General features: G+C 41.2%; 1 protein-coding gene across 1 annotated transcript in view; it reads left to right on the top strand.

Annotated features, from left to right (window-relative positions):
- The first annotated feature begins 19002 nt into the window (after nucleotides 1–19002).
- Nucleotides 19003–22732, top strand: part of MARCHF1 (membrane associated ring-CH-type finger 1) — a 1592900-nt gene continuing 1589170 nt past the window's right edge. Inside the window, exon 1 of the mRNA XM_086962389.1 lies at nucleotides 19003–19695. Coding sequence (XP_086818515.1) covers nucleotides 19597–19695 — 99 coding nt within the window. The 5' untranslated portion in view covers nucleotides 19003–19596. The remainder of the gene's footprint in view (nucleotides 19696–22732) is intronic.

The raw sequence follows: 22732 nt of genomic DNA, 5'->3' as shown, positions 1-22732 counted from the left end.
GAGCAAACGTTTTTAAGATTTGGTTATCAGTAAGATCCTTGATAAATGGAAGAATCAAATTGATTATCAGATAAACTTTCAATTATGGGTTAAAGCTTGTAACCACAACCAAAAAGCTTTGCAAGGGGAGGGTCAATTCAAATAAATAAATATATATATATATATATATATATATATATATATATATATATATATATATATATATATATATATATATATATATATATATATATATATATATATTCACTGAAAAAACCATAGGTTTTACACACGTTATAGTTAGGAAATAGCATTTGAAAAACCTATGAAATTCACTGAAAAAACCATAGGTTTGACACCAGTTATAGTTAGCTGGAAATTTTACTGACATAAAACCAATAAAATTCCACGTTATAGTTAGTTGGACTCACTATAACTTGCGCGTGTAATGCACTGCTGATGACATTACATATTACATCACTCATGACATGGTCAGTGACATCACTCATGACATCACTGATGACACCATCCAGTGAATGTGTATCTTACTGAAAAATAAATATTTTTTATATATGTATATGTAAAGGTCGATGGAAGAATAAATGTTTAAATAAATGTTTTAATGAATGTTTTTTTTTAAAAAAATGATTGGTTAACTGGCTTATTAAGTGTATCTTAGTGAATACATATATTAGCGAGTAATGTTAAAATATTTAAATATATGTATCAGTGTTTCACTTTTTGAATAAGTGGCTGCATGGGTTGATGAGTACCTACATGTGTGTGTATATGGGTTATTAGATGTTTTTTAGTATCAGTATGAGTGTCTCTATGGTTTGGTGGGGGTGTTACTTATCATATAGATCCATCAATGACTGACTCACTGTTTCTATATTATTTGAAGACAGCATATGTGCAGGACTGTATGGGTGGATGAGTGTGTATATGTGTGTGTTAGTGAGTGAATGCCTGCCTCACTAGTGTCCTTATCAGTAACGAGATATGTTTTAATTTAGTATATGTGAGTATTGATATATATAAGTCAGTATATGTCCAACTAACTATAACGTGGAATTTCATTGGTTTTATGTCAGTAAAATTTCCAGCTAACTATAACTGGTGTCAAACCTATGGTTTTTTCAGTGAATTTCATAGGTTTTTCAAATGCTATTTCCTAACTATAACGTGTGTAAAACCTATGGTTTTTTCAGTGAATTTCATAGGTTTTTTGAATGCTAGTTCCTAAGTATGAAATCACGTTCGTAACTAGATAGTGTCACCGCCTACACGTCCTGAGAAGCGCATGTAAAGTCATGTGACTTGAAAACAAGACTTCCAATTGGTTCTTAGTAGTTTTTGTTCTGGAATTTACACGAAGCACTCCACCCACTTTCCTCACAATCTTTTCTACTCTCAAGAGACAACAACGTCGAGCATCTTCCGGAAAACTCTGCTGAAATGGCTGCCCTTTCGCATTCATCTTCCGAATCTGAAGGAAATGAGCGACCACCGTTAAGAAGAAAAAAGGAATCTTTCATTTGGCAATTTTTTACTTATCCTGAAGATCAAAAGAAAGTGAATGCGCCAAAAGTAACCTGCACGATATGCAATTCGGAGCTCTCAAGGGGAAATCCAAATAGAAAATATTCCTTTTCTATACACACCATGCTGCGGCATGTTAAACAAAGGCACCCTGAGCATTATGCAAAAGCATCGACAAGAGCCCTGGCCACGCTATTACCATCAGAGGTGGCCAGCACATCTTCTGGTGGACGACCTGTATCTCCATCGAGTGCTGAGATGGACTTGAGACCATATCTTGCGAAGGTGCACATGAAATGCAACGAGTGTGGAAAAATTCTTTTGTATGTAGAGCAGAGCCTCGTTTTTATTCAACTCAAAATTGAAAGTCATAAATGCCCCAAGAAAAGATACATTTCTTTACTTCATTTTCATAGTATTACATACTGAAAAATGTAGTAGCAACTTTAAGAAATCGAAAGCATCATAACATTTGTTTCCAAAAAAAAAAAAAAAAAAAGTTCTTTTCAGAACTAACTATTTCCACCAAAACGTGCTCCAAGAGCATATTATGAAATGTGTTTTCGCCACTTTATTTTAGTGCGAGACCGGGTGCGCGCACCCTCCTATCGCGTACAGGACCTGACACTTGCATGTGAAGTCATGTGACTTCAAAACAACACTTCTAATTGGTTCTTGGTAGTTTCTATTCTGGAATTTACACGCAGCACTCCACCCACTTCCATCACTTTCTTTTCTACTCTCAAGAGAGAACAACGTCGAACATCTTCCCGAAGTCTTCGCTGCAATGGCTACCGTTCCGCATTCATCTTCCGAATCTGAAGGAAATGAGCGACCACCTTTGACAAGAAAAACGGAGGCCACGCTATTACCATCAGAAGTAATCAGCACATCTTCCGGTGGACGACCTGTATCTCCATCGAGTGCTGAAATGGACTTGAAACCATATCTGGCGAACGTGCACATGAAATGCACGAACTGTGGAAAACTTCTTGTATACGGAGAGCAAAGCTTTACTCTAATTAAACACAAAATTGAGAGTCATAAATGCTCCAAGAAAAGTTAAATTTCTTCACTTTATTTGGATAGTATGACATACTGAAAAATGTCGTAGCAACTTTAAGAAATCAAAAGCATCATAACACTTGTTTCCAAAAAAAATAAAAAAGTTCTTTTCAGAACTAACTCTTTCTACCAAAACGTGCTCCAAGAGCATATTATGAGATGTTTTTTCGACGCTTTATTTTAGTGCGACACCGGGTGCGCGCACCCTCCTATCGCGTACAGGACCTGACACTTGCATGTGAAGTCATGTGACTTCAAAACAACACTTCTAATTGGTTCTTGGTAGTTTCTATTCTGGAATTTACACGCAGCACTCCACCCACTTCCATCACTTTCTTTTCTACTCTCAAGAGAGAACAACGTCGAACATCTTCCTGAAGACTTCGCTGCAATGGCTACCGTTCCGCATTCATCTTCCGAATCTGAAGGAAATGAGCGACCACCTTTGACAAGAAAAACGGAGGCCACGCTATTACCATCAGAAGTAATCAGCACATCTTCCGGTGGACGACCTGTATCTCCATCGAGTGCTGAAATGGACTTGAAACCATATCTGGCGAACGTGCACATGGAATGCACGAACTGTGGAAAACTTCTTGTATACGGAGAGCAAAGCTTTACTCAAATTAAACACAAAATTGAGAGTCATAAATGCTCCAAGAAAAGTTAAATTTCTTCACATTATTTGGATAGTATGACATACTGAAAAATGTCGTAGCAACTTTAAGAAATCAAAAGCATCATAACACTTGTTTCCAAAAAAAAAAAAAAAAGGTTATTTTCAGAACTAACTCTTTGTACCAAAACGTGCTCCAAGAGCATATTATAAGATGTTTTTTCACCGCTTACATTTAGTGCGCGACCGGGTGCACGCACCCACCTATCGCGTACAGGCGTCGAGACACGCATGTGCAGTCATGTGACTTTAAAACAACACTTCCAATTGGTTCTTACTAGTTTCTATTCTGCAATTTACACGGAACACTCCACCCACTTCCCTGGAAAACCAGTTTATCGAAAAACTTTTAAAGCCTCCTCTTATGAAATATTCGACATCGTTCACATAGCAGAGTAGTAAATAGCACTATATACACTCCGTCCCTTCATTATAAGAGACTTATTGCTATGTGAGAACAACTTTTGTTTTCACGCGATAATGTGAAATGCTGAGCCTGTTACATAATTTTATTTCACATATATGTTACTATTCTCCTTCGAGCACTAACACCATAGAAAATACCACCAATAGCGGTGATATTTTTTACACCGAGAACGGGCGATTTGTATCGCTTAGAGCCCTTACAATTATAAAGTTTTATTTCCTAAGTCTCTGATCTCACACTGTGCAACGTGGCTCCCCTGTGTGTCGTAATAAGGTCCATAAACAAAAACTACAGGGCCAGCATTATACACGTGCACAGAACCACAAAACGACAAGAGCCACCATGTTAATATATATCCTTAATATAATAAACCTCTGAGAATAAATACATATTTCCGTGGCACCCCATAAAAGAAATTTGGCGTCCTCTGACTCTGCTTCATTACCAAACACCCTAACCCCCCGCCCCCCTCACTCTTCACTAAACTCCACACTCCACCCCACCCGGACCCCCTATTACAAACCCCCAACCTACCCTCCCTGCCCAAGCCCACCATGAACCTCAAACCGCCCCTGGAAAACTTATAAGACACAGGATTACTAAAACTCAAAGAATAGGCAACAAGCAGATAATCTAAATAGTACATAAAGGCACATATTTTTTCCATAATACTATTGAAAAACAAGTTCTATTTTTTATAAATCTATCATGCATATGACCCTCTAGAACCGCTTTCAAAACGTGAACTATAAACCTCTACTTTTCATTTTCAAACCATACACTTTCGATTACATTATTTTTTTTTTTACAATTCATGTAATGTTACACACCTTTTCTAAAATACACCAGTCCCTGTTATTTATAAGGATTTATTTTCAGTCTTCATCAGTGACACTTTCTTAACATATAATAAAAATCACTGTAACTTTTTAAACGACAATGCTAACGCGGTAAAAATAACCCTTCATTTCCTTTCCTTTAAGAATGCAGACTATCTACCCCACGCATGCGTTTCTTGATCTTTGTATTTGGCAGCGAATACCGACCTTGAATCGGAAGACATGAACAAGAGCTCCATTGTCACATTTAAAACTGAACGTTGCATCTGCTCACACACATATCTTTCACTTAGCTAACATTCACAGAAAACAGCATTGATGTAAAAAAAAAATTGACCTTGCTTTACAACTTGCTCAAATGACTCCCTTATTTTTTAACGCATCCTCCACTTCAAGAAAAGCTACTTTTTTGAAAACTACTAAGCAATATATAAGTGACTAGACTCCTAGAAAATGTATCAAGTCATTCTGCTCCTCTCCACTGCATAGCCGGCGACCTAATTCTGTGGAGTTGCTATACAACCGGCAGTGCTGCGCCGTTTCCTTTACCATCTTGGGAAATTCAAAATGGATGTCCCTCCTGCCTTCGCAAACGAGCCGGACCACTTAGAACTATTTCGACAGAGAATGCTTCTGTACTACGGCACCTTACCACTCTCAACTTTGAATACTTCATATCGATTATCATTTCGATATTCGTATTTCACCTGTGTGCAGCCTGTATTTCATTGCCTGAGCTGTGATTTCACGTGGGCCCTGGATTTATGTCTCTGCAATTTGGTACCTCCTGAAGCGAATTACAATCACCTCATGAATCCGTTACTTGATCATGAACAGCTTTGTTACAACGGAGGGTTTATGGCCTTTGCAGCGATACAAGGAGTTCTGGGTCATTGGAATATATTCGCAGCGGCGCAAGATTTCCTAACAGAGAGCTACATCGAAAACCCACCGAGCTGCCCTATGATGGTAAAAGACGCTCCAATAATGACAGATCATGAATGCTCCTTTCATCTTCTCAATTGGATGGCTGACATGTTTTCAGATGATAACAGTGATTTCCTGTTAGAAGCACTTGCTGCATACTTTGCCTACACAATGGACGGTTAACTCTTTCCTAACAGAGAACTACATCGAAAACCCACCGAGCTGCCCCCTGATAATAATAGAGGCTCCGATTTTAACAGATCATGAGTACTGCTTTACTCTTTTCCATTGGATAGCTGACATACTTTCAAATGATAAAAGTGATTTCCTGTTACAAGCAGAAGCTACCTATTTTGCCTAAACAATGCTTCAATAACTCTTATACAAGCCATTGACGTCCTCATTTCCTTTTGCTTCCCTATATTCTTCACGTTCTTTTCCATATTTTCTTTTGAAGAACAGACCTATTGGCTTTACTAACAGTGGACATTATGATTTCGTGTTGTTTAAATTTTGGTCTTTTATGTGGACTACATTTGTTTCTTCAGCTACTCGATTTTCAACTTTATTTTTTTACAGTCTAATCTCAACAATTCTATTGCATATCTTATCTAAGGTTATTTCAAACGTACTCGATGCAAAACTCGCTAATATATGCTACATGTACCCTAATTAATGTGTAAATTTTAAACGAGTGTTTTATAACTGTAAACGCCATTTCGCATCTCAACTGCTTATTTCCGCCTCACACGCCTCTGCTCCTTTAATTTTCTATAAAATTATTAATTTAAAATACTTTACAGAAAAATATGTTCTTTCAACAATATTTCCATTGTTACTTGTACTGTATTTCAAATGCAATACTGCAACCTTCAAAAGATATCTCAATACAGTAGTTCTCCTCAATAGTGATTTGCGCAGCATCCAACAGATTACATACATGCACCTCTCGCCATTTTGTCGCTTTTGGCGCCTTTTTTTCCCCGTACACAGTAACATAACACAAACTTGATAGTGCTTTGCATGTAGACAGCTGATTAGCTAAAGTAATGATGTATAACCACTTGCATTTTCATATATCATTCCTAAACTGAAAGGCCAGAGACCTTCTTCCATTTATTAAAATATAATATACTTCCTTATAAGAGTGTACAATGTTTTTTTCCAACTATATTAATTTTTCTTCAACTATAGCGTTTGTATTCCATGTACTACTGACAATACCAATTACTGTGTTTTTTGCAATTTCTGTACTCATATTACATAATGATTTGCCTTTAAAACAGTACATTTCTAAATAAACATTTCAAATATTCACGGTTTCTCTTTTAATCCATAATCTCAACTGAAATGATTTCATATTGAAAAACTATTCATGGGTTCCACATAACCTTAACTGTAGTCACTGAGGACCTTATTTATGAAGACCTTCCGCCGCCGGTGCCTCATTTTTTAAAATGGGAAACAGTGACGCACCGGTGGCGCAAGGCCTTCATAAATAAAGTCCTGAATGTTTTCTTTTCTCGACCTCACTTACTGATACTAGAACCTGCAAGCTAATTACGGCCCGTGAACTCTTTCTTAGTAGATCGCGCACCGTACAGACAGTTATACCACTGTTAAAAAATATTTTTTACTGTTACCCAGCACCGCCACAGTTCCGCTTCACTCAGACTTAATCACTGCTCCCACGCTTCTACAGGCCAAACGCTATGTCGTATTTCTCTCCTTATCACCCTTTCATCTACACAATAACAAACAGTTGTCCGCCTGCCACCACAGAACAGAGTCAGACACAGAGGCACCAAAGAGTGAACCCATCACCAACTGCCATCTCCGGCTGTTTCCATGGTTACACCTCATTCTGCACCTTGCTGAAGGCACAGGTCAAAAGTTCATGTCTCAACCTTCTACAACAAATTAAGAAGACTATTTTCCCTCCAGAAACACCTGCCAATCCACAGCTCTGTTACATGTCTTGTTTTTTCACACCCAATAGTACTTCTCGTTTAACATAAACATTAACATGCAACGTACTGTTCAATCTCCACTTATTACAATCAACCAATCATTTTTATTTTTTTAACCACACCCAGCCTCTTCCTTTTTCTTTATTTAGAATTTCAACTTCTAACTACCATTCCACTTCCAGAACCGATCGGAGGACGACTACAAATCCCTTGAAAATGAAGGTCTGGCTTATAGGACACAGTTATATTCACTGGAGTGAAAAATATGCAGTAAGCAGACGAATTTGCAACCTCGGCTTACCAAATGTACACATAACATGGATTGCCAAAAGAGGATTGAAATGTCACCAATTGATTCCATTGGTGAAAACGTTTATGCATCTCCCAGAACCAGACCTTATAATTGTGCACTGTGGTGGGAACGATCTAGGCACAATCACTGGGGTAGGTCTGGAAATGCTTCTAAAAGACACCTTTCGACAATTGATGACACTTTTACCTCGATCTGCCTTGGTATATTCCAATATATGCCAAAGACAGAAATGGAATTGGTCCAATCAACATTGTGCACAATTTGAGAAAGCAAGGAGACATGTAAATAAATCTGTTTCTGCGTTCCTCAGAGATTATAGCATGGGTTCTATTTACCACAACAACTTGCGATACCACATGCAAGACGTCTATAGGAGAGACGGTGTTCATTTCACGAATGAGGGAAACAGAATCTTCCTCTGCAACATCAGGCTCTGCATCGGTACTTACTTATAAATGCAGAAAACACTCAATTAACACAATGGCTCTTTTCAGAGCCACCTTATATCTAAGCACTCAAACTTCTGATTTATCTCCATTTTCACACTCTTGTAAATAGGTGTGCGCGACCGGGTGCGCGCACCCCGTATTTTTTTTCGGGAACAAATTATATCTTTTTGCGTTTAAGGGCCTTACTGCACACCCCGAGAAAAGCTACGCAGCAAAACAATCTCTACCTTCTCCCCTTTCCATGTTTCAACGCTTTGAAATGAACAATATATTTACTCGCAGTGACAAAATGGCGAACAAAACTTCCTAATTTCCTTCGAATCGAACGTTAACAGACGTCAAGCAGCAAAAAAAAATTCCGCTCACGTGCAGCCGCTTGAGTGCGCACACGCGTGCGCGCCTATAGATATATAATTGACTTTAACTTTAATTTTCTCAACAACTACTGAACGGATTTACACCATTCCAAAAAAAGCGTAATCTGCGAACCGGACTCTACAGTTTTGCCAAACTTCTTATAAATCCATTCAGCCGTTCGACCTGTAGCCGAGTCTAAAGGTCCTATGGAAAATAACATGCAGAAAACACGTTTTGGGACCCCCCTTGAATATCAGCCCCCACTTGACCAATCCCCCCCAAACTTTCAGGGAAGGAGCGCAGCGGACCGAGCCATCTTCTTTGAGAAATTCGCTAAGATTCTTCAACCAGGGCCAAAGTTATTCCAAATAGAATGTTGAGGATTTCCTATGGAAAACAATCCTAACTATAACTACCTACTGGCGACCGCCAGTAGGTAATATATATATATATATATATATCGATACACGCTCACTTTTTTAGAAGAAAGCAGACGGCACTCCAAGCTGATGGTATTTCGTTGCGTTTATTGACAGACCCCCTACCCCATAAAAAGACAAACGCGTTTCGCCGTGAAACGGCTTCCTCAGTGTCAAAGTGCATAACAAAACACGCCATTTTATCTCCACCTCTTCATTGCCATAAAAAGAGGACTGTGCCAGAAACTAGTTAGTATTGTGGCAGACATCTTGTAATGTGCAAATATACGTTATCTTACAGTAATATACGGAGATTGGCGATTAATAAAGTGCTCGTGCAATTAAAAACAACGGGTGAAACCCATGTGATTCTTTCGTAACATATATGACTTGTTCGGAAAATAGAAAAGTTTGCATATGATCACAGTAATAAGTTCATATATATATACATAGACACGGTGCAAGCATTTTTTCAAGTAGTCTCTAGACTTGTTAAAATGTCAGGAGTTAGTTTTAAGTGCATATATTTTGCAAAAATTCACGTAACTCTCTATATTCTATACGTTGGAAAAATAGACATTTATATGCAGTTTATATGCATGGACATACTGTTTATGTACACCGTGTGTGTTGGATCACTTTCTCTACGTTTTTATACGTGTTCCGAGCAAGTCACTTTTCTTGTAGCCCTGAATGGGCGTATTTGCTTGTTTTTCTGCTCTTGCCCTGTATGGGCTTAGGCCTCCCTAATCCAAATATACAGATTGTATAATCAATCAGACACAGCGTGTGAGGGGGAGTTTGACAGATGATGGTATCTCATTTTTGTTTCAGATGTTACATGTTCACTAGTTTACAGTTAACTCCACTATGATGTTAATCCAGATGTACCCAAAGTTCTTCATCATTATTTAAACCTTCCGGCTTCATGGTTTGGAGGTCGATGATATATCTCGACTCCATTGCCCTGAGAGTTCTAATTTTGTCCCCACCTCTCTCCTGCCTTTCCAATTGATCTATCAGGTAAAAGGACAGTAAGTCTCTGTTGCTGTTATGATGGGTTTCGAAGTGGCGTGCCACCGGGCAATTCTTGTCCCTGTTGGTGATGGCACGTGTGTGCTCCAAGATACGCTTTTTTGCTGGATTGATCGTACTTCCAACGTACCTCTTGGAGCACGGACAGACAAGACAATATATCACAAATTCCGAATTGCAGTTCAGGAATTTGTTGATGGTTCTTGTAGGCCGGGGGTCATTGGGTGTACCCTCATATTTGATCTTCTTCTGGCTATAATTACATGCTTTGCAATGCATGCAGGGGTAGAAGCCCTGGATGGGCTTGGATCTGGATTGTTTTGGGGGGTCCCTGTAATGACTCCTAGTTAGATGGTCACCTAAGGATTGACAACGCCTATAGGTAATCATTGGTCTAGGCGATATTCTGTTCTTTAGGACACTGTCTGTTTTCAGAATATGCCAATTGTTGTTAAAAATCTGGACCAACTCCCTTGATCTCATATTGTAGGTCGTGATCATTCTTGTCACTGGTTATATATATATAACCTACTGGCAGTCGCCAGTAGGTAGTTATAGTTAGGATTATTTTCAATAGAAAACCTCAACATTCTATTGTGAATAACTTTGGCGCGCCGGTTGAGGAATCTGCCTGAAAATTTCCTCAAATTTGCCTCGCGGCGCTCCGGTCCTTCCCTGAAAGTTTGGGGGGGATTTGTCAAGCGGGGGCTGAGATAAAAGGGAGGTCCCAAAACGTGTTTTCCCCATGTTAATTTCCATCGGGAGGTCGACCTCACTTTTAGCCCGAACGGCTTAATGGATTTCCACCAAACTTGGAAAAATTGTAGGGACTGGTAGTCCGATGTGCCTTTGCTATGTCTCAAGATATGTGCTCCAGTGGATTTTAAATAATTTAGGTTAAAAAAAATCTATATATCTATAAGCGCGCCCCGGTACGCGCTCCGGGGCGCTAACCAGCGCGCTACCCGAGTTCGCGCATGGAAAGCTGATTGGCTCTCGGGTATCTGTCAACATTCCAAACAGTCCGGAGCGGCCTCCATCTTGTGTCTCGGTAGGATCGAGACAAAGGAGGTGGAAAAAACAAAGGGGGAAATGACCATAAGGGGGCAGAGTAGACCCCCCTTGACCCCCTAGGTTTGATGTGGGGGCTATAAAAGGGCCCCGCGGGGCAAAATAATAATTTTTTTTTTATTTGTGTGGGGGGAGCGCCCGGTACGCGCACCGCGGAGCGTACCGGGAAGCGTTACATGGGGAAAAAAGAATGATAGAGTTTTTAAAAAATGTAGCCTTTTTTTATAATTTGGAGGTAGTTCTAAAAAGATGTTTTTTTTCTTCTTTTTGTTGTTTTATATTTTTTTAATGTTTTTTTGAACATTTTGTACTTTTTTGGGCTTTTATTAACTATTTTATATCTTTTTTGTTATTTTAATTGAAAACGGCTCAACTGGAGCAAAAAAAAAAAACAGGAACAAATTAAGGATTTTTGGGGCATTTGTGGTTGTCACCAGCACGGTTGATGAGCGTTATGCTTTGCTCACCATAGGTGATGGTCTTACCACAAAAAATACAAGAGATTTTGTATTGCCCAAACTTTGATTGAATGTTTGGGACCATCTCCCTTGTTTCTGGTCCCGATGAAGTGGGTTGCTTTCGTTTGGAGGTGCTGGGTGTAGATTGGGGAGGGTTGCTGGCCAGTTCTCTCACCTCTGCCGCAGCATAGTTGTTGGGATGCTTGCGCTGCTTGTGTCGAATCATGGTGTTATTACTAAATGAATATTTCTTATTAGGGTTCCCCCTTGAAAGTTCAATGCCACAGATTTTGCAAGTCACATTTGGCGCATTGACTTTCTTCTTGCCCTCTGGGATGGAAAAAAACTCCCATACAATGTGCTGCCTTGGCCTGTATGGGGTATTGTCTTCTGGCAGCCACCTCCTCCCCTCCTCCTCCTCCTCCTCCTCCTCTTCTTCTTGACCACCAATGTGATGTTGTGGGGGTCCTCTTGGTGGTGGTGGTGGTGGTGGTGGTGCAGATGCTCCAGCTGCTGCTGCTACTGTAGCCATTTTAAAGTACAAAATATTACTCTTAGATCTCCAAACAGGTCTTCCTTAGTCAAAGGACAAAGTCAGAATAAGGAAAAAAGGTGGGGGCTTTCATCATTTGGAGAAAATAAAACTGTCCTGAACCAATGAAAAGTGTTATTTTCAGGTCACATGACCCGGGCTTTCATCATTTGGAAACCAAAACTGTTTTGCACCAATAAAAAGTGTTATTCTCAGGTCACATGACCCGACGCGCCTATGCGACGCGCCCCCGGATGCTTATGTTGCGCGATCGTATTCGCTCGAGTGCTTCCGGGTGCGCTTACGCCATGCGTATCACGCGGACGCGGCTACGCGATTCGTCACGATGATGTTTTCGTTTGCGGCAATAGCGCTAACGGGACGCTCACCGGTGTGCGACCCGGGGTGCTCAAGAAAACTGCGCTTTCCGGTGCGCACACCGGGGCGCGCACTGGGAGCGCACCAGGGCAAAAGAAATAAAAATTGTATTATATAAATGTACAATATAGGATTCGTTATAAAAAATATTACATTTCATAGGTTTAAGGCCCTATATATAGTTAGGAATTAGCATTTAAAAAACCTATGAAATTCACTGAAAAAACCATAGGTTTCACACCAGTTATAGTTAGGAATTAGCATTTAAAAAACCTATTAAATTCACTGAAAAAAGCATAGGTTTCACACCAGTTATAGTTAGCTGGAAATTTTACTGACATAAAACCATAGAAATTCCAATGTTATAGTTAGTTGGACTCACTATAACTTGCGCGCCTGCAATGCACTGCTGATGACGTCACATATTACATCACTCATGACATCGTCAGTGACATCACTCATGACATCACTGATGACACCAGCCAGTGAATGTGTGTCTTTCTGAAAAAACAATATGTTTTATATATGTATTTGTAAAGGTCGATGGAAGAATAAATGGTTAAATAAGTGTGTAAATGACTGCATCATCAATCTGGCGATCCATCGAAGGCCAACAATAAACAGCACGAATCCTATGTTTGGTGCTAGTCTGTCCCAGATGACCCTCATTACCGGAATTAACAATGCGAGCCCTTAAACACTCAGGTGGAATGAATTTATCATCACGCATGATCATTTCACCTCCCTCCAACGACAATTCAGGAGCAATCTTTGCAAACCGCTGGAGCTCCACATCAAGATATTTTTCCTTAGGCCAGCCATGAACAATGTGATCCTTAGCTTTCTTGAGCAAGCAATCACATCCCACAGCATCAAACCATTCCTTTTTACCAAAACACCCAGCACTGCAAACATCCACAGCTGCAATCAACATTCCTCATCATCGTCACATTCAGGTAAATCATCCTCACAACATGGTAAAGGTGATCTAGAGAGAAAATCAGCCCTGGTATTTTGCCCACCAGGAATATATTCAACCACAAAATTATACTGTAGCAATGTTGAACTTAGTCTGGCAATCCTGGGGGTATGCTCTTTCACCACAAGACCATTTAATATAGGAATGAGAGGTTTATGATCAGTTAGCAACTTGAAAGTCCTCCCCCACAAAAAGGTCTTGAATCTTTCCACAGCCTAACAGCAGGCTAATAGCTCTCTTTCATAGTAGTTCTTCTCACTTTGGCGTAGAGAACGAGAAGCAAACCCAACCGTATACTCCACACCCTGCTTGATTTGGGTAATCAAACCACCCAAACCGCCCAAAATTGCATCAACAGAGACAATACACTGCTTAGGTAGATCAAAAGGGGCCGAATTTTCACACGACTCAAGCTCTTGCTTGATTTGATCAAACTCACTCTGACACGCCCTATTCCACAAAAAGGTAACCTTCCTCTTGGGAAGTTCACACAAATGAACAGTTTTGGCAGCAGAATTGGGAATGAACTTAGTATAAAACTCACAAACCATCAAAAACAAAGACACTTGTTCCTTTGACCTGGGATATGACGCTTTCAAAATAGCATCAATCAACCCCTCTCTCTGTAGAATCCCTTCTCCGGAGATTCGATGTCCTAGATACTCAATAGATTCTACACCAAAAACACAAATGTCTTTGTTTGCAACAATTTCTTCTCCTGCAACCTGCTCAAAGATTCAGTGAGATTTCTGTCATGTGAAACTCTGCACTTTCCAGCCACCAAAATATTGGGCTGGAATACAACAGTATCAACAGTAACAACAGTATCCTCAACACCCTCCAATTCTTTTTCCATAATATGCTGGAACACCGAGGCTGTCAAAGCACGCCCAAAAGGCATCCTCTTAAACTGGAAAGTTACGACAGATGAAACAAATGCAGTGAGGTGCTTGCAAGAGAGATCCATCTCGACCTGGTGGTACACAGAAGAAACAACTTTGAACCTGCAGACTTTGAAAGTGTGTCATCAATACAGGGAAGAGGGTGAGAATCAACCCACATATCCTTATTCAAGCTGCGCAAGCCAATACATACCCTAAGACTGCCATTCTTTTTCCCAGGCCACGACCAATGGAGATAACCATAAAGAAGATTCCACTGGTTCAAGGACCCCCGACTCACACATCCTCTTGAGCTCCGCAGCCAAATCATCTCTGACACTAAAGGGAACATTACGCAACTTATGTTTAATAGGAACAGCATGATCCTTAACCTTGACGAGGTGTTTGAAACCTTTAATGTGTCCCAGATTGTCGGCGAACACACTACCAAACTTAAGGGCCGAATGAGATACACCATCACCCTGGACACCCTCATCAACAACAGACACAAGCTCCTTGGTGCCAGGCCTGAGGGTCATACCAAACAAGCCCTGGTGGTGCCATCCCAAGATGTTTAATTTTTTGTTGGCCACATAAACCGTTCCACTAATGCATCTCTCTTTGAAAATCAACTTAGTTTAGAAAAATCCTTTAAATTCAACCCTTCTACCCTCAGAGGAGACAGGATTTCTGTCAGGAGGCTCTAGTTGTTTATACGTCCAATTGCAATCAAACAACTCCTCAGTAATCATAGTCATACAAGCTCCAGAATCTACTAGCAAACAAATGGATTTCTCATCAACAATCACCTCCCCGATAGGATCCACAGAGTCGTCACAATCATGCTTAACAACAAGCATTAAATCAGTCAAAGGACTGACAACTTAGGTTGACATGTCACACTTATCCTCATCAACATGAGCTGCATTAACATTTCCCCTGGAATAACACACTTTTGCAAAGTGTCCTTGTCTGCCATACTTTTGACAAATGTAAAAACAACAGTTGATGGACAGAATGCAGAACAATGTCATACATTCACCCCAGTACAGAGATCTGGGCCTAAATCCATCTTTTTCTGGTCCAGGAAAGACATGGCTTGGCAGTTCGGGCTGGACTGTTCCCATGAGGCACAGGGTCAAGGCTGATTTGCATATGGCCATGTCTGAACTGGGGTGGTGTGGAGTGCAAAAAAAGGATGGATTTAGACCCAGATCTCTGTACTGGGGTGAATGTATGACATTGTTCTGCATTCTGTCGATCAACTGTTGTTTTGCATACTTGTGACAAGCAGCACTCCTTGCAAGACAAAGACGAGAGAAGGAAAAATGTGAAGGGAAACCACATTTCAGACACGGATTCCTTTGTTGGCCAATTTTTTCTTAGACCTATTAATTGGAAACCTATTGCCCTTATGCTCACATTATTTTTTTTCTCCTTGGTATTTGCTCTCCTTTATTTCACCAACAAAAGCTTTATCTGGTTTCAATTTTCAGAAGCTTTGTGTGATAATTCTAGAAATTGCCTCTTGCAATGATGGATTTTTCAATGTGAGAAGCTTCTCTTGAACTTTCTTATCTCTGCAACGCACCACCACTAGTTCCCTGATCAACTGCGAGGTGAAATGCTCAAATTCACATTCAGATGCCAAAATACGTAGTGCAGCCAAATATGATACAATACTTTAATCCACTTATTGCTCTCTAGTGAAGAATGTGTGCCTAGCCACTACTAAACTCCCGTCAACATTGAATTGCTTTTCTAACATGGCAACAGCTTTTTCAAACTCATTAAGTGGACCTTCACCATCAACCACATCAAGAGTTGGTAAGTGTTCCAAAACAGCTTGCCCCTCCAATCCAAGATTATGTTCTAAAATAAGCTTTATGTAATTCTTTACTCAACCTGTTCCCTCCCGGGGCCCATAAATACTTAGTAAAGGCCCTATACCATACTTTCCACCTAACCGGTGGTTCTCCCGGGAGCTTTAAAAAAGATGGAGCAGCTTGTACACTTCGCATATTGGATATCACAAGTGAAACTAAAATGTGCACACTAGATACAAAACGTTGTAGGAAAATACACAGTAGTAAAATACACCGAGATCATCAAGTGGATAAGATTACTGTCTGGGGGTGTGGAAAACAAAAATGTGCACCCGATACAACATATGAAAATATCTTCTTTTTTTTCTTTTAGTAAAGATGAACAAACATGAAAAACTACTATTTTCCAAACAGCACAGTCAACCCATAGCCAAATGTCACAAACTCTTCAGTAGATGGAATACGAGAAAAACTGTACAATATACCAGGATGTTAATAAAAGAACTAGAGTCTTGAAAAAATCTTGCCACAATGTTCCGACGACAAAATAAGAGTTCCAAAGGAGAAAATAAATAAAAAGAATGCTCACCAAAACATTGACACCCTTGTACACGGAACCCAAATTGACTTGTAAATGCCTCAGGAAAACGGAAACGCCTGAAAAATGAAATTCATGCACATGAAAACTTCCTGTGTTCCTCTGTTCCTCAGCGAGTTCTGGGATTGTGCTGCTTACCGTCTGGGATTCCATATTCTGTGCAACGCTGCAGCACATTCCAAAGCTGACGGCACACGTCACACTTGCTGCTTCACAACACGTCAGCTAAACCTCAGAGGAAAAGCGGACCACTGAGGAGTCCTGTGAAATCCACTTTTCGCACGCAGACTCCACCCCCACACCGCAAATTCACAGACTCGCTCACCCGGAACAGTCTGCAGTCCAGAGACAAACCGGATTGAAGGTGCACAGATAGTATCTTGTGTCAAAGACACCTCGGACTGGCAGTCGGGAATGCTCTGGCAGAAGCGTTTGACTGCCAAACTCCGGAGAATCCACCACCAAATTACACCGAGACACGATTGCCCATCTGCACACTCGTGGCAATTGGGGTGGGGTCACACACTGCTCACACGCCAGCGGGATCGCCCGCTGGTGTGTGAGCAGTGTGTGACCCCACCCAATTGTAATGTTAAATGCTCCCTCGAGCAGCGGGCTGAGGAGCCTGGGACCCCGCACCTGCGCGCCTGGAGTGGTACTAAACCTGGTAATATTTGGCAGCCACCGGCAAACCCAGAAGATGGCTTAATCCCTGCTGATGAGGGGTAAATACCCCGAAACACGTGTACAGGGATGGCGAAGAGAGCGAAGATAGCAGAGAATCGAAAGAAGATGCATCGCAGAACACGAACTACATTTACCACAGTCCTTAGGGGCGATCCCGCTGGTGTGTGAGTAGTGTGTCACCCCACCCCAATTGCACTTTCCAAAGCCAGAACACCTTATAAATGGAGACCAGAATCACGAGCAGGCAGAGAAACAGCTCCAACGAAATCACTTGGAGCAGTCCAGATTTCTAGACTGAACAGCCACAGCTAGACACTTGGATGGAGACATGGAACTGTCGTCCAACTTGTCGCCAATTTGAAGTGACCACCCAACACAAGGTAAGTGGGGGAAACCTTGAGTTTATTGACTGTTCGTCTCCTCATCTCCCAGGGAATGGATAACAGTCCCTGGCTGTTCAAACATGAACATTCTGTAACCATGGAGCCAAACTAACAATTCAAGCAAACAGGTTCATGCATTAATACAAAAACATCCTCCAAACTCTCGATCAAGGTAAGAGAACATGAAAAAAAGTGTGTGATCTGGAACAAAATGTATTTCAACAGAACAAAGGCATTTCTTAAGTTTGGAAAACGTTGGTGATGGTTTTATTTAACTATAAGAAGTATGGATAAAATTGTGTTTTTGTAAACATTTCCTAAAAGCAAGATAGGTTTGCAAATGTATTTAAGTACTCTAATGGTATTAAATTGTTTTTTCCTCACATCACTTGAATTGACCAAAATCTCATAGATCGTAGATGCTTCCATAAGGTGAGAATTTAAGACAACATAATTAAAAAGTAAATTTTTTACAGTTAATAAACCGGTTTGGACTAACTGCAGCCGGTGAGCAAACCCTAATGTAATGGTTGCCAACGGGCGGGTGGGGAGGAGGCGTCTCCACAAAGAAAAAATAAATCTATAAAGAAAAAGGAAATGAAATGCACAAATTCAGGTGTGTGTCATATTTATGTATATCGTTCGCGTAGTGGACAATTTCTTTAAGTACTTTTAAGGGAGAACCCTCCTGTAAATCTAAAAGTGTTGTCATAGGAATATTCCCTGTGATATTTGTGAATTCTATATGTCAGATATTTAGGGACAATGCTAAAAACACAGATGTCAAACTTTTAAACTGCCCTTTATGAATCCAGCCTTATTGTGTATGTGAACATAAGTACCTGTGCGGGTTGTTCTGATCCAAATATATGCGTGCTCGTGTCTGCGTGTGTGTGTGTGTGTGTGTGTATGTGTAAAATGTCTGAATGGAGAACAGCTGTCTCTGAGCCTATTCACCAGTATCTGCCGGTCTCTGGATGTCCGTGCGTTTCTTTCATTAAGCGCCGGCTGAACATACATACCTACAGCAGAGCTGCTGCTGCTGGAGATGAACGCACAGCAAAGAGTTAACGTTTTACTAGCAGCCATAGGAAGGCACATTGCACTTGCTTCTGCCTTGTATTCCTTTTCGCACCTGATTCGCTCTCCGCTGGTCTCACTTCAAGGCAGATCCTTTGACCTAAAGAGATTAGACGCATGAGCGACAACAGCCAGCTATCCGTGCTCTTCACGGAGGAGATTTGGCTCCAAAATAGGACGCTAAGCTCCTCAGACTTGGGCGTACTGACCCAGTCAGCAGGACGCGGTGTCTCGGGGCGCGGAGCGGGCGTCCGGCGAGAACCATCCGGGGAACCAAAGCAGAAGTGGCCGCCGCGGAAAACGTGGGAGACGACGAGCCGTCTGCTAATAGAGAGGCCTGTGGGACCCAGGTTTCCTCGGTTTCCATGGCAGTTATTAGGTACCAAAGAAATTGAATTGCCTCCCACAATGCTCCTGGGGAAAGGGTGGGGGCTGCTTCGGTAACAGAGCACAGTACTTATGACTTGCAGTATCTTCGCTTTCTGAGAATGAACAACTAACTATTCGGATTTGATACGTTTTTTCAATCGTGGGTGATCTGATTTACTTTTCAAACGAGGACCCCGGCGTGATTTGCGGTCGTCACTGGAATGCAGTTTTCGCTTCGCAGTGGAGCATCGGGCTTGCCTAAAGAAGGATATGAACAATTACACAGGTGGGCTGCGCCGGGGATGTGAAGAAACAAGGCGTCCAATCAGGAGCGGGTTACCTGCAGCACCGTCAACATGCCGCTGCAGCAGATCTCTGTAGTGCCTGCACGGGAGACTTCTAGTAATGGGCGAAGTTCAATGGGGAAAACCAAAGACCGGAGCAAAGAAGCAGAGGTAAGAGCAACGCTGGGCTTTCCATAATAAAGAGGCAGGCGTGTCACTGCAGCTCGCAGTGCTCCCTGGAGCGGCGACCGCTGCTGCTGCAGCCCTCTCTCTGCTGCACAGCAGGTGACGGCAGGCTGCAAAATCATCTTGACAGACAGCAGGACACAGCATGCTCAGAACACTGCTCCTCTCTTTGGGGACCAGCACTGAGAGGCGTGCTTGCTGCATCGGCCGCTCTCCTGTCAGTGTGACGCCCGCTATAAGCGGGAGAGCGCTGACATGGGATATGAGTTGTGTTAAGCAGCTAGGCTTGAGGATGTAGTTAAATGATGCGTTGTCGTGTTTTCCTCCTCGTGCTGACTTGTACATATTTTTGTTTATTCCTAAGGAACGCAATGTGATCTTGAGGATACAATGGCATTCCCTTTCTCTCAAGTTCTTCCTTGTCAGGTGTCAGTAGCTAGTACAGCTCTTTGAATTCTGAGACTTGTAGTTTTTCCTTCCTCATTGTCGATGCAGAGTTACACGACACAAAATGCGACCACAGAAATACCGGACTGTGATTTACTTAAGAGATAGGGGAAACTTGGGAGTCCTCCCATGAGGTAAACCAAACAAATATAACAATCTTCGCATCATCATTGAACTGACTGTAGGAGTCTCCCTCCCTCTTTAACATCACGATGCCCCACCTCCATGCGTGAGTATCTCACGAATGCCATTTTTTCATTGCATGGCAGGATTTCTTGTCCTGTTTAATCCACTAAAACAAGAACTCAATTCCCAGAATTCAAAAATAATTCCTGGAGTGGTAGAGTTACTCGCACATGGAACCAGGAAACGTTAGAGCTCTGGCATATCTGTCCTTCAGAAACAATGTTATACTTGCGGCTTGTCTTCTAATCACACCTCCACCTTTTTAAGTAGAAGACAGCAGTACGTCAAAGTGACCTAAGAACTTACTGAGAAGCAATAAACTGCACGTGACCAAGAGTGCTGTAAGCGCAGCCTACCTGGAAGAGTCCTTAAACTTGCTCGCGGAAGATGGCTCTATTGTTTGCATTGTCAAATCGATTGATAAATGAGCTTGTTGGCAGTTCGAATGTGTCGTTAGGCAATTAAATGAAAGATGCTAATGTTCGGAGCGTTCCTCAGGGAAAAAGAGGACATAGAAACGAGCCGATACTTAGTGACAAACAAAAGAGGAAGTTGTGTCAATCAATGAGCAAGACCGACTAGTATTTTCTCCACTTCTTTCCTTTTTCAAAGTTCCATTGTGGGAAGCGCCTTCAAAAACATTGCGAACCCATTAATAATTCTCTTGCCTGCCTGTGGCGTGGCGTGGCCTTAATTCCCGGATAGGCATGCGCGTGAGTGCATTTGTAAGGCACCCTGAGTGTTTCTTTATGCCCTGTCTCTAAGAGTCTGCTCTGTTCAGCCTCTTCTACTGTGGGGTTCGTGACCTGGATTTCAAAGTATATTTGGAGGATCAACACTGCTGCAACCATAGGATTGATGATGATGACTAACAATGCATTTGTTTGCAAATGGATTCTTTTACTAATCTTTACACATTTTATATCTATTTTATTTTAACAAATGTGAATTTGTAGAACTTTGAGTGTGGGGCTCTTTAATCCTAAATATAGAGTATGATGTCATCTGATATGAAAGGATGCAGTTGTGTAATTCTTTGAAATACATTAGTCTCGGTGTTTTCACCTTGTGGACGTTTTGACAGTGGAACATCTGGGGTGTGATCTTGCAAAAGATGAATGTAATTTCTAACTCGGTATCCTTTTCAGATAGATTATGTGTTTCCTTTTTTAGATTAATGGTAATACAAACACATTGCTGTTTCCTGTTGTCGTGGAATGTTTTATTTTGTCAAAACTAACAGCCATCTGTCCAACTTTAGCCCGGGCAATTTACAATAATTTACATTATGATAGCACCGAATTAGCACTTTTGTTTAGATAACTTACTCAAAGCTGTCAAACTATGCATCCCGAAGGAGTCTTTAGTTAAAAGCACTAACTTGAGTATTAAGTTTTCTCTTTAGAACCGTGACCAGCAGGACCCAGCCTTCTGTGTGATGTTAAATCCTGGATAGGACCAGCTAAAGATCTCCCTCCTAACATGGGAACAGTTGACACTGGTCTCTGGGTGACTACTCAGAACCAAGGATTGTGTGTTGTGAAAGGGAAGAGGATCACAGTTTCTGACCAGCTCAGTAGAGATACTAGTGAGTACTGCTTTCCAGGGATGAAATATTTGATATAGGGTCCTTATTTATCAGAAGCCTGCCCGGTGATTCCTATTTGTCATGCGGAGTTCAGATGAGCTGATGGGTAAGCCAGTGTCATGGGATTAATCCTGGGTCCTCCCTTTATCCTGAGCACATCTCGATTACCAAACCCTTCCTCTGATTCACAAAAGCTTGATTTGCAGAATTTCATGAACGTGAAGTACAATTATGATAATGGCAAGTTCAACAATATGACAGATTGTCCACCATCTAACATTTGGGGTAAGCAATGGTTCACAGTATGCCGCCTTACAGAAGTAGGTGAATTGCAATATATATATGATGTGATCAAGGCTGTTGTGATACAGCCGAAACGCGTCATGCTGGTGGAGAGGAGAGAATAAAGACACTTTATTTCACTGAATTTGGTGTTCGAGAGATCTGTACCTGTGGGAGAAGTACGACATCGAGAGCTGAACTCGCAGGATATTGCTCGCATATATATATATATATATATATATCGCAACACACTTCCAAACTATTACGCTCGGAAAAGACGGCAAGCACTCCGATGTCGTGATCATTCAAATAAATTTCTTTCCAAACCCCCTCCACCCCCGACAGACGCGTATATATATATGTATATTTATATAATATGTTTGTAGTTCTTTATGCATGTAAGTTTACTGAAGTGAAAATTTGGGATGTGTTGTTTCAGAGTGGCTATAGGAACCGAACATTCCCATATTTAGTGGGCACGTATGGTTAACACATTTCTCCACATTTTCAGGTTTAGAC

Source organism: Lissotriton vulgaris, chromosome 3_1 (genome assembly GCF_964263255.1).
Source record: "Lissotriton vulgaris chromosome 3_1, aLisVul1.2, whole genome shotgun sequence".
In the NCBI taxonomy this organism is placed as follows: Eukaryota; Metazoa; Chordata; class Amphibia; order Caudata; family Salamandridae; genus Lissotriton; species Lissotriton vulgaris.
The sequence above is the reverse complement of the archived record's forward strand: the minus strand, read 5'-3'. Positions and strand labels throughout refer to the sequence as shown.